Genomic DNA, 13,410 nt, shown 5'->3' with positions numbered 1-13,410 from the left:
TTGAGACACCCAGGCATTTAAAGTTTATTGAGCATCTGCAGTGGACCTGTGATTGTTTTATGCATTGTCACATATTTTTCTGTAATCTTTGCATGTGAGGTTACTATGCTTTTTGTATAGAAATAGGAACTTAAGAAAAACAAAAAAGCAGGGGTGCCTTGGTGGCTCAGTCAGTTAAGCATCCGACTCTTTTTTCAGCTCAGGTCTTTATCTCCAGTTCTGAGTTCAAGCTTCATGTTGGACTTCACACTTGGAATGGTGCCTACTTTAAAACAACAACAACAAAAAAGCAGACTCACTCAGAAATTATCCCAAGTGGAATGATCATATCTAAAAGATTTCCATGGAGAGACATCTGGGTGGTTCAGTCGGTTAAGCATGTGGCTCAGGTCTTGATCTCAGGGTCTTGAGGCCTCGCATCGGCTCCATGCTGAGTGTGGAGTCCACTTGAGATTCTCTCCATCTGTCTCTCCCCTTGCTCGTGCATGTGCTCTCTCTTTAATCTTTAATTAAAAACAAGATTTCCATGGATGTATTGTGTTCTAGCAAAATAAGAGTGCTTAACCTCTGCTCTGGATCATGGTTCCTCAATTTGAGCACTATTGGCATTTTAGATAAGGTAATGCTTTGATGTGTAGGGGGACTGTTGTCTGCATCCTAGCCTGTTTAAGTGGGATCCATGCCCTCTACCCACTGGATACAAGTAAATACACACACACACCTGCCCAGTTGTAACAACCAAAAATATTTGCCAAATGATCGCTCAGGAAAAATTGCCCCTGGTTAAGAACCACTGCTCTAGATCATCATTAATAAGTTAAAATCTGTTCAGTGTATTTTAGGAAGCCACAGAAGTAATCCTATGTTGTAGCTGATAATCAGTCAAAATGGTTAAATAATCACCTTTCGTTATAGGTGCACCATGGCAAGAAATGCATTCATCAGCGATTCTAGTTAGACGTGATTCTAAGAGGCCAAGTTAAAAATACTGTTTTTGAGAAACTCGTAATTCATACAAAATTTAAAGTAGTACAGTGGTGCCTGGCCGGCTCAATCTGTAGAGCATGCGATCTAGAGTTGTAATCTCAGGGTGGTATTGAGTCCCGCATTGAGTGTAGAGTTTGCTTAAAATTAAAATCTTTAAATGATAACAATGTTAAAGATTTTATCTATTTACCAGAAAGAGAGAGAGAGAGAAAGGACGAGCAGGAGCAGGGTGGGTCGGAGAGAACAGGCAGCCTGACCTGGGGCTCTATTTCAGGACCCAGAGATCATGACCTCAGCCAAAGGCAGATGCTTAACCAACTGAGCCACCTAGGTGCTCAATGTTTGTAAATATTGATTTAACGGTTTTATTGTTTTCCACTATATAAGCATCCCTTAATTTATTCAACCTATCATTTAGTGACAGATGCTAAGTGTGTTTCTTTTTTTGGTATTACAAATAATTGTGACAAAGAACATTCCTGTGTACATTTGCATCATAAATATATAATTATGTGACTGTATAGGAGAATAAATTCTTAGTGGTGCAGTTGCTGGGCTCAATTTTAATAGGATTCTGAGCAAAGCTTTTAAAGATGTATTGCTCTTAGATAAGTTTTAATTTTGCATTTCAATTATTAATAGATTTCTTTCAAAGCAGGAGATAGAATAAATATGACCCACATCTTAAATATTTCTTTTCCTCTTCTGACGCTTAGAGGAAGCATGAAATAGTGCCCGCAAGAAAGGAACAAGTTAAATTCTAGGGCCTATTGTCCTAGACTTTAATTATTAAAGTTTACCAAAACCTTGTCAAGATAAATTGTTCTGAGTTGATAAAAAAAAAAAAAAGAATTAATAAAAATAGCTCCTCCTTGCCCCTATGCAATTCTGTAAAGGTCTTTGGGTCTAATAATCTTATTCCTTCCACAGATCGAGTTATACAAAAAGACAAAGGCCCATATTATACACACCTTGGGGCAGGACCAAGTGTTGCTGCTGTCAGGGAAATCATGGAGAATAGGTGAGGAAATATCCTTCCCTGTTAAAATCATTCATTATTGTACACCTGACTCAATGTAGAGAGACCATCTCCGGGAACAAATGAGAAGTAAATGGCAAACTCAAGAGTATAAGTCGGATGTTTCTTAGGGCCCAGGAAAAGAATAGCATCCTGGTGTCCCTGCTGAGTCACTCATCACATAAGCCTTTGGGCACTCAACAAGACATTTATAAAGCAAGGCTGCCTTTGTTAAATCCAGAAATACTTAATTTTTATATCATTGTATAATGGTAGAAATAGTTAAAATTACCTCCATCAACACTGCATTCACACTCCTTATGCTTATCTTTGAGCCAGTCCATTTTTTTTAAAGAAGTGATTTTTAAGGATAAGTAAACAGAACGGGATAACAAAAATATCTGCCACACAAAAGCAATTTTTTAACAAATGTAAATTTGAATGAACAGGGTATTTGATTTCTGTACTTAACGTAAATTTATATCTTCTGTACCTTCAGATGTTAAAGGATGTATCGCATTTGCAATTATTTTCCCTTCACTGTGCTTTGTACTCAGGTATGGTCAAAAAGGAAACGCAATAAGAATAGAAATTGTAGTGTATACGGGGAAAGAAGGAAAAAGCTCTCATGGGTGTCCAATTGCTAAGTGGGTAAGTATTTTGTACTTACACGTTTTTCAAACATGAATTTATTCCACATATAAAATCAATCAATTTATTTTCCATGAAAATAGTGACTAGAAAAGTATCCACTGTCATTGTTCCCTAGGAAATAATAAGGAAGCTGTCTGTCTTAGCCTGGGCAATTTATGTTAAATGAACAAAAGTTTACAGTTATTACCAAGTGACCTTCATCTCCCCAAGGTCCCCATGTTTACCAGTTTATTGTGTACTTCTCGAGATCTTCTAATGCAGTTATAATTGGATAGCATAAGTAAATGGTATTAAACTATACAGTGTTTTATATCTTTCATCTGTTTTTGTATTTTGTAATTATTTCCAAGTATTATCCATAGGACCACCTTAATGAGAGTCCTACTATTCTGAAAGCAAAATTAATTTTTTATGACATACCGCCAAAACTATTTCCATGACTTTGAGTTTTCTAAAAAATGCAGAACCATAAGAACTGGATTCAATTTCTTTAGGAAGTTGTCAAGTGAAAAATAAGTTCATAGCCAAATGTGTATATTCAATAAAATATTCATATCCACAAGGATATTAATCAGTGGATTTGGAATTTTTGAACATAGAATCATTTGAGATCCCTGTTCTATCATTTGTTAATAATGATGGTTTAAAAAAATGTTTTTTTAAATGGTGATGGTGGTAAGAATAATAAAATGATAGCAATTACCTTTTGTTACACATCAGGCACTAGGTTAAGAATTTGACTAACATTTGCCTCATAAATCCTCACAGAGGGGCTCCATTATGATTTTGAATAAGGTAAAGGTCATTATTTGCATACCTCTTGGAGAAATTAAGAACATTAAAAGCAAAATGGCAATGGGATTTAAACCCTGGTATTCCTAAAGCAAGACAATTGGCACACCCATAGCTACTCTAGAGGTAGACTTTCTCTTGGTTACTTTTCAACCTTTGGGAGATGACTGGCAGTTACAAGCACAAGAGCTGTATAGTCCACACTAACTACTTTAGAATGCTTTGTTTCCTCAATCTGTTTGGAGCACTTAGTCTTGTCAAAATACACATAGGCTCGGAGACCTGGAATTTACCTTGTTCGGTTATCCTACATATATAGTAAAGTCCACAAATCGTAAGTGTACATATCAAGGTTATTCCTCATGTGTATAACACTACCTGGATAATGATACAATCACTTTCACCACCCAGAAGGCTCCCGCATGGCCTGTCCCAGCCAATGATTCCACATAAAGATAACTACTCTTTTGATATTTATCTTCATATCTTTTTTTTTTTTAATGAACTTCACATAACTGGAATCATAGAGTATATGCTCTCTTGTGTCTCTTTTCACTCAACATTCATAGAACAGGGATCTAATGGCTGGGGTTCCAACAGCCATCTGGAAGCTTAAATTGACTTGATAGGGGAAGATATGTGCTAAGTTAGTGGGAAGAAAGATAAGAGCCTGAGTCCCTGGTGATACCAGTAGAGTTGCCAAACCAACCTTAGCCCTTCCTAAATCTGAATTTATTTAATATTAGAGGGGAAAAAAATTTTTTGTGGCTTATTTAAAACCTGTGATTTGTGAGTTTTCTGTGATATGAAATAAAATCAAGTAAGTACCAATTAAGGTAAATTGTCTTCAATTTGTTAAGTGTGGATGAATTTTGGAAGAAAAAAACATTTCAGAATGCAAAAAATAAGTGAAGAAACTTGTGAACATTAAGTACTTTCTATTGATTGCCAGGCCCTAGGTTAGATATTGGAGGAGGCAAACATGAATAAGATCTACCAGGCATTTCATTTTGTAGATGGACAGAAGCTGGCCCAGTTTTATCAGCCAGGGTGAGACTAGACTTGCGGACTACAATTTATCCTCCAGGAACACATTTGTTTTCTAGGGTCACTTTGCCTCAAAAACTAAATAAAATTTCCTTAAAATGCTCCCCAACTAGTTTTAAATTACTATTTCCTCATTTCGTGGATCAGTCTATTGTCCTGTCATGCACTGGTTTTCACACTGTGTTAACTCAGTTATGAAGGTACAGCCTTTTCTCAGTCCCCCACAAAACATTCATATCTGTCTCTAGGTGTAACAGTTTGGGTGAAGATGTATGTAAACAACAGCTAGAGTGATGAGGTTTATTTTTTTGTTTTATTCATTCATTTGAAAAAGTAATACAGTTGATTCAAAACATTTTAAAGTAGGAAATAATGTATAGATTGCCCACTTTTCTATTGGATTATTAGTCTTCTATTGATTTTAAAGGAGCCCCTTTAAAAAATTGATGTTTGTGATAGGAGTTGCAGATGGATTTCCACAATTTGTCATTGTTTTTAACATCTGGGTGGTTTTTTTTTTTTAACATCTGGGTTTTTTAAATGAAATTTTTACATTAAAGTTTTTTTTAAAGATGAAAAACACTTTTCACCTATTCTTTGTGATTTTAGTGTATTATGTCCTTTTAAATTTTATTTATTTATTTGAGACTGAGATAGTGAGAGACAGCTCAAGCATGGGGGTTGGGAGAGGGAGAAGCAAGCTCCTCACTGAGCAGGGAGCCTGATGCGGGCTCAATCCCAGGACCCTGGGATCATAACCTGAGCGGAAGGCAGCCACCTCACCAACTGAGCCACCCAGACACCCCAGTGTACTGTATCTTAGTTAGAAAAATCTACCACTTGTAGATTATTAAAAAAACTTTCCATTTTCTTTTTACTGTATTTTAATGATTTCGTTTCTTTGCATTTAACTATTTTATTCATTTTTGTGTGTGTAGAATATTAGTAACAATATTTTTTCAGATGACTACCCAGCCAGCCAAAACCACTTACTTAATTGTTCATCTTTTCTCTTCTGATTTGTATTTGTTTGTGTTAGTAGATTTTCAGTTCTGTTCCCCTCATGTTATGTATCTCCGATATAAGCATCAAATTACTCTAATTATTTAGGGTTTATGTTTTCATATCTGATAGAGCTAATTCCTCCTTTTAATTCTTCAGAAATTTCTTGACAATTCTTGCTTTGTTGATTTTTCCATAAGTTAATAATCATCTTAACTAGTTGCAAGAATAAAGTCCTATTGGTATTATAATGGAACCATGTTGCACAGAAAACTTGGAGAATTTACTTTTTTTTTTTTTTTAAGATTTTATTTATTTATTCATGAGAGAGTGAGAGAGGCAGGCAGAGACACAGGCAGAGGGAGAAGCAGGCTCCACGCAGGGAGCCTGATGTGGGACTTGATCCCGGGCCTTCAGGATCACGACCTGAGCCAAAGGCAGATGCTTAACCACTGATCCACCCAGATGTCCCTGATTTTTTTTTTTTTTTTTTTTTTTAAGGAATCTCTACACTCAACATGTAGAAAACCCCAAGTCCTAAGGTCAAGAGTCATATGCGCTGCCAATTGAACCAGCCAGGTGCAGAGGTGTTTTAAAGTGTTGTTCCTAAATATGACATATTGCTTGTTTTTCACTTTATTTTTTTGTGTGTTGGAAGTACAATTGTGTAATCCATAATGACAAATTTATATTCTCCTTTCTAAATTTTATATTATTAATTTCTTTATTTCATTTAATATAGTTAGTCAAACAGACTAACTCTAGTTTTATATTGCTTTAAATAATGACCTCCTTATCTTGTTCCTCTCATTAGTGGGAACTTTCCAGGGCTTTCTCATGACTGGGTCATCAGGGAAGGCCTCTCTGAGGAGGGACATAATCTCAGAGGAGTCCAATAATTTTGAGTTTGTGGAGAATGGAACTAGGTGAGGGTAAAAAGGTATAGGCAGAAACCAGGGCATGAATGGTTTCGTATACCATAGTGTTCTGAGTTTGGGTTTTAGTACATGAATAACATGAAGCATTAAAGTATTTCGGTTAGGGTTGTGTTATCTATCTGGTTTGTGTTTCATAAAGAGCATTCTAAAGAATTAATTGACAGTCTATTAGTTATCTGTTGCTAATTAATAGGTACTCAAATTTAGTTGCTCTGAACAATAAGCATTTATTATCTCATAGAGTTTTTATGGGTCAGGAATATGACAGTCAGGGCACCTGGCTGGCACAGTTAGTAGAATATGCAAGGGTTTTTTTTTGTTGTTGTTTTTGTTTTTTTTTTAGGATTTATTTATTTATTTGAACATGTGAGAATGAGCGAGCTGGAAGAGGGGCAGAGGGAAAAAACTCAGACTTCTGAGTGCATACCCAAATCAAGGCTCAATCTCATAACCTGAGGCGAAATCAAGAGGCTGTGTTTTAGCCGATTGAGACACCCAGGTGCCCCTGGGCATGTGACTCTTAATCTCTGTGTCGGTACTTCAAGCCCAAAAAAGTTAAGAATCTGAGAACAGTTTAGCAGAGTGCTTCTGGAAGAGGATCATGAGGTTGCCATCATCTGAAAAATTTGACTGGGGACTATGTAGTGGAGCTGGACGGATCACTACCCAGGTCATTTGCAGAAGGGTTTTCCTTGATGTCTGTTTGCTAGAAACCTCAATTTCTTACCATAGTACTACTTTTTTTTTTTTTTAAGATTTAATTTATTCATGAAAGACACAGACAGAGGCAGAGGGAGAAGCATGCTCCATGCAGAAAGTTCGATGCAGGACTCTATCCCAGGACTCCAGGATCACGCCCTGAACCAAAGGAACATACTCAACCGTTGAGCCACCTAGGCATCCCTTACCATAGTACTAAAGTGTTTCCACATGTCATGGCAGCTTAGTTTTCCCCATAGTGAGTCAATGAAAAGATAACAAGCAAGAAACCACAATGTCTTTTATGACATTAGCCTTAGAAGTTCTACACAAGTGAGCCCTATTCAGTGTAGATAGGTTCTCTGCATGAGTCCCAATACCAGGTGGTGGCAGTCATTGGGGACACCCTGGAGATGGCTACCACAATATTCCATATCTCTTTTTCACTAAAAATATCAAAGTTAAAGACACTACATTAGCATCATAAAGTATATCTTAGCCTTGTCCAATCTCTAATATTTAATATATAGTACATCTGGGACGTGTGGGTGGCTCAGTGGTTAAGTGTCAGCCTTCAGCTCAGGGCATCATCCCGGGGTCTTGGGATTGAGTCCTGCATCAGGCAAGTCCTTTGTGCATCTTTATTCACAAAATAATGCTGTAAAGTAATAACATTTTTCATTATGTAATATATCAACAAAAAAATTCACAAAACATAAATGAACAGTTTACCTTTAATTATAAATACTCATGAAGTAACTACCCAGTGCACAAAAATAGAGCATTCTTAGATTCCCAGAAGCCCTAAGAAGTTCCCATCCTGACTTTTGTGTTAGTAATTTTCTTGCTTTCTGGGGTGCCTGGGTGGCTCAGTTAGTTAAGCTTCTAACTCTTGGTTTTGGCTCAGGTCATGATCTCGTGGGTCATGATTTTGTGCATGGGTTGTGGGATTCAGCACCTTGTCAGGCTCCCTCTCTGCCCTTCCCCCTTCTCACACACTCGGGCTCTCTCTCTTTCTCTCTCAAATAAATAAATAAATCTTAAAAAATATTCTTGCCTTTTTCTTCCACATACGTGTTTCCTAACAGTGTAGTATTGTTTTGCTTTGTTCATTTTATCTTGCCCTTCCATAGTACCTTACACATATGCTGAAATAGAGATTAGTTCCCAATATCTGGCACTGATAGTTGACATAGAGTCATTGATCTATATCTGTTAAATATTTCTGAATCCTTTCCTTTCTTGCCCATTAAGTAGCAAAGGGTAAAAATATCCTTAAGATGTGGCAGCTGGCTCTCCCTAGAGTAAGTGATCCAAATGAGAACAATGTAATTAGGTTAAGTGGTGGGATTTTGGAAGATCCTTCCTCCTTGCCTTTCTTTTTCTTTTTTTTTTTTTCCTCCTTGCCTTTCAAACCTTCTCTTATGTAATAGTCATTATACTGATAGAATTTAGTATATACATCTTTTTTTTCTAATGAAGGCAAATATGAAATTTATAGTTCAAAGATTTTGGTAGTTACTTCCTGTTGCCATTATTGATTTTAGTCTTCAAAGATTCTTAGGTAGAAAAAAGTATTTTCCATGAATCAGTGGTAGCAAAATTAGTTTTTATTTTCCCTATTGCAATATTTCTTTCAGAATAAATAGAACATTTCAATACACAGTGATACATATCTGGCACTTTTCGCAAATACAAAAACAACCCAGAGATAAGGAATGAAGTAAAGCACAGTTTCTAAGCAACTTAATGAAAATTTTGATATCTACTAGTGACAAGGCAAAAGTATAATCTTTTTTTTTTTTTTTGCAAAAGTATAATCTTGATAACAAAACCAAGAACTGATTTTGTATTTGTATATCTATGAAAAAGAAAAGCTAGGACTTATAAATGATTAAATGTTAGAAAAATCAAAGTATTAATCCAACTTCCTTTTTTCCAAGCTTTACAAGTTATCTTACCTAAAATATTCATATGTTCATTGCTAATGCCCGAAGTGCTACCCAGCAGTCAACACTGAATAAATTTTTGTTGAGTGATTGAATATAGAGCTTTAATAGGACTGATTTAGAATATGGTATATTTTGAATTTGAATTGGTATCTTAGAATAGTTTTGCTGTGGTATTCATTATTGGCTCTTTTCTGAAGCATGAGAACATTGAGTGTTAAAATTGATAAAGTTGCCTATCAAAAAATTGAACTTTGGATAGAGGTTAAATAAAAATTGAGTGAAAAGATTAGGTCTCCATAGTCTACATACTTTTTAGGACTTCATAGATTATTTTGAATAGCACTAGCAAAATTAAGTCTTATATGGATGTTTTATGCAGGAATGAAGTAAGAGGAAGATCAATCATTTTATTTTTTTATTTTTATTTTTATTTATTTATTCATGACAGAGAGAAAGGCAGAGACACAGGCAGAGGGAGAAGCAGGCTCCACGCAGGGAGCATGATGTGTGGGACTCGAAACCGGGGGATCCAGGATCACATCCTGAGCCAAAGACAGGCGGTCAACTCAGGCGTCCCATCAATCATTTTATTTTATTTATTTATTAGAGACACACAGAGAGAGAAGCAGGCTCCATGCCGGGAGCCCAATGTGGGACTCGATCCCGGGTCTCCAGGATCAGGCCCTGGGCTGAAGGCGGTACTAAACCACTAAGCCACTGGGGCTGCCCTCCATCAATCATTTTATAATAAGGAATCCAGTAAACAATTAGCTAATGGATTGTTCCAAATTTATTTTTCATTTTGGACAATGTACATTTGTCATGTATTTGATATTAAGCAGTAACCTAAATCAAACACTGGTTTTGTGTAAATTTTTTTAACTCTACATGCAGACTTATTTGTTCATGGTGATTGAATTCTATATTTTTATTGTGCTACACTTGCCTCTTTTGCTTGAGAGGGTGTGGCTTTTGGCTTCTTTTTTTTTTTTTTTTGGCTTTTTTTTTTTTTTTTTTTTTTTTTTTTGGCTTCTTTTTTTTAATGGTCACACCCAAAAACCCTAACGGCAAGTTCTATCTGGGCAGCACAACTTTCTGAGCCATTCTGACATTGTTTTGCCTTTGCTCTTAACAGAATTTTCTGTGCCAGGCAGTCATTAAGCTCCCCCATAATTGTTAGCCTTCAGCAGACATTTCTGGCTCTCTGCTGTCACTATGGGTCTTGTCAGGGACTAGTTATCCGGTTTCTCAGTAGATTTTAGTGGAAAGGATGTAGTTTTTCGAAGGAAAGGATGCAGTTTATTAGATCCACTAGGTTCTTTTTTGTTGTTGTTGTTTTTTATGATAGTCATACAGAGAGAGAGAGAGAGAGAGAGGCAGAGACACAGGCAGAGGGAGAAGCAGGCTCCATGCACCGGGAGCCTGACGTGCAATTTGATCCCGGATCTCCAGGATCTCCAGGATCGTGCCCTGGGCCAAAGGCAGGCACCAAACCGCTGCGCCACCCAGGGATCCCAGGTCCACTAGGTTCGATTAACTCCCTATACTACTAATTCCCACTTTTCTCTTATACACACACACACACACACATGCATGCACCCCACAGTTGAGCCTCTGGGGTGGTGGCAGGAGTAGGGAGAAGTTGTGTTTTATTTTTTTTTAAGATTTTATTTATTAAAAAAAAAAGATTGTATTTATTTATTCATGAGAGACACACACGGGGGTGGGGGCGCATAGGGAGGGGCTATGTCTGCAGGCATCCCAATGTGAGACTTGATCCCGCGACTCCAGGGTCATGCCCTGAGCCCAAGGCAGGCGCCACACTGTTGAGCCACCCAGGGATCCCTAGAGAGAAGATTCAAACAGTAGTCTCCCCAGATGGCTTCAGTGCCTGATAAATTCACACCGGGGATCAGTTCATGGATTCTCCTCTGTAGGATTGTTTATTGATCAGTAGGACAGGTGTGGCAATGAATATATAAAATATATATAAGTGAATGTTTTCTTACTCTGGTCTGAGATGTCCAGAGTTTTGGGAAAGGGGTAAACCAAGTATCCAATAGTTTTCAAATGATCTTTCCTGGATATATACATGTACAACAAGGCGTCCCTCCAGAGCCCGACGTGGGATTCGACCCTGGATCTCCAGGATCGCGCCCAGGGATCCCCAGAGTTCATTTTTTAAGGCAACTTATTGAGGTATAATATTCATAAAGGAAAGTACACAAGTCTTAAGTGTAAAGCCCAGTGAAGTTTTACAAAGTAAACACACCGATGTAATCAACACTCAAATCAAGAAATAAATTATTGCTACCACCTCAAGATGAACCCAATCATTATCCCCCAAAGGTCAAAGTTTATTTTATCATATACATATAGGCTTTATGATATATTATACATATATATATATAGATAATTTCATCACATATATGTATGTAGATTTAAATGATCTTAATCAACGGGATCTTTGGGTGGCCACCATCATTTTATGTTGAAAATTGGGCTCTACTTTGTCTCCCACATGATTATTGATAAACTCAAAAATGATCTCTCCTTAGTAATATATCCCATACTTAGCTGTGATACTAAGCCAGTCCTTCTGTTAGTCCCAGATCTTTTGTGGAGCTGATGTAGATCCCTACTCACCTGGCATCTTTACAACCTAGACTGTATTACAAGGACTTTTATTTTCTTTGCTTTGCTTTGTTTTTTGTTTTGTTTCGTTAGAGAGTTAAGGTAGTTCTATGTATTTATGCAATTATTAAATTAAAGTTTTTAAATTTAAAACTTTAAAATTAAATCCAGGGACACCTGGGTGGCTCAGCGGTTGAGCGTCTGCCTTTGTCTCAAGGAGTGATCCTGGAATCACGGGATTGAGTCCCACATTGGGTTCCCTGGATGGAGCCTGCTTCTCCTGCCTATGTCTCTGCCTCTCTATCTCTCTGTCTCTCATGAATGAATGAATGAATAAATAAATAAATAAATAAATTTTAAAGATAAAATCAAGACGTGACGTATCCAAGCAGAATAAAAAGTAAAGCTCGGGACTCCTAGGTGGCTCTGTCTGTTGGGTATCTACCTTCTTCCGCTTAGGTTGAGTTCCTGGGGTCCTGGGATTGAGCCCTGCATCTGGATCCCTGATCGGCAGGGAGCCTGCTGCTCCCTCTACTCTGCCCCTGCTGGTGCTCTCATGCTCTCTCTCCAATAAATAAATAAGTAAAATCTTTAGACAAGAAAAGGAAAGCTCTATATTAAAATTAAGCTTTAAAACACTATTTTTGGGATCACTCAGTGGCTCAGCGGTTTAGTGCCTGCCTTTGGCCCTGGGCGTGATCCTGGAGTCCCAGGATCGAGTCCCACGTTGGGCTCCCGGCATGGAGCCTGCTTCTCCCTCCTCCTGTGTCTCTCCCTCTCTCTCTCTATGTCTATCATGAATAAATAAATAAATCTTTAAAAAATAAAACTCTATTTTTAAAAGTTAAGTTCCAATATAGATAACAAACAGTGTTATATTAGTTTCAGGTATACAATACAGTGATTCGAAAATTCCATATATTACAGCACTGGTCGAAACAAGTGTACTCCTAATCCCCTTCACCTGTTTCACCCATACCCCACCTACTTACCCTGTGGCAACCATCAGTTTGTTCTCTATAGTTAAGAGTCTGTCTTTTGATTTCTCTCTTTTTTCTTTTGTTCATTTGTTTTATTTCCTAAATTCCACATATAAATGAAATCATATGGCATTTGTCTGTCTCTGACTTATTTCACTTAGCATTACACTCTCTATCTTACTGCATATTGTTGCAAATGGCAAGATTTTCTTCATTTTATAGCTGAATAATATTCCAGTGTGTGTATGCCCCACATCTTTATTCATTTATCTATCAATAGGCACTTGGGCTGCTTCCATAATTTGGCTATTGTAAATAATGGCATCAACATGGGGGGGCATATATCTTTTTGAATTAGTGTTTTCATATTCTTTGGGTAAATACCCAGTAGTGGAATTACTGGATCATAATTTCTATTTTTAATATTTTGAGGAACCTCCATACTATTTCCCATACTTGCTGCAGCAGTTTGCATTCCCACCAACAATACGTGAGGGTTCCCTTTTCTCCATATCCTTATGAATATTTGTTTCTTGTATTTTTTTATTTTAGCCATGTTGACAGGTGTGAGGTGATAGCTCATTTGTGGTTTTGATTTGCATTTCCCTGATGATGAGTGATGTTGAGCATCTTTTCATATGTCTGTTGACCATCTGTATGTATTTGGAGAAATTTCTGTTCATGTCTTTTGCCTATTTTTTAATTGG

At 37.1% G+C, this 13,410-nt stretch overlaps 1 protein-coding gene across 1 annotated transcript in view; it reads left to right on the top strand.

The window, feature by feature from the left end:
* The window catches only part of TET1 (tet methylcytosine dioxygenase 1), a 139,316-nt gene that overhangs the window by 85,079 nt on the left and 40,827 nt on the right, over positions 1–13,410 (top strand). The window contains 2 exon segments of the mRNA XM_055325620.1: positions 1,918–2,008; positions 2,563–2,656. Coding sequence (XP_055181595.1) covers positions 1,918–2,008; positions 2,563–2,656 — 185 coding nt within the window.

Source organism: Nyctereutes procyonoides, unplaced genomic scaffold (genome assembly GCF_905146905.1).
Source record: "Nyctereutes procyonoides isolate TBG_1078 unplaced genomic scaffold, NYPRO_anot_genome, whole genome shotgun sequence".
In the NCBI taxonomy this organism is placed as follows: domain Eukaryota; kingdom Metazoa; phylum Chordata; class Mammalia; order Carnivora; family Canidae; genus Nyctereutes; species Nyctereutes procyonoides.
This window is presented reverse-complemented; position numbering and strand designations above follow the sequence as displayed.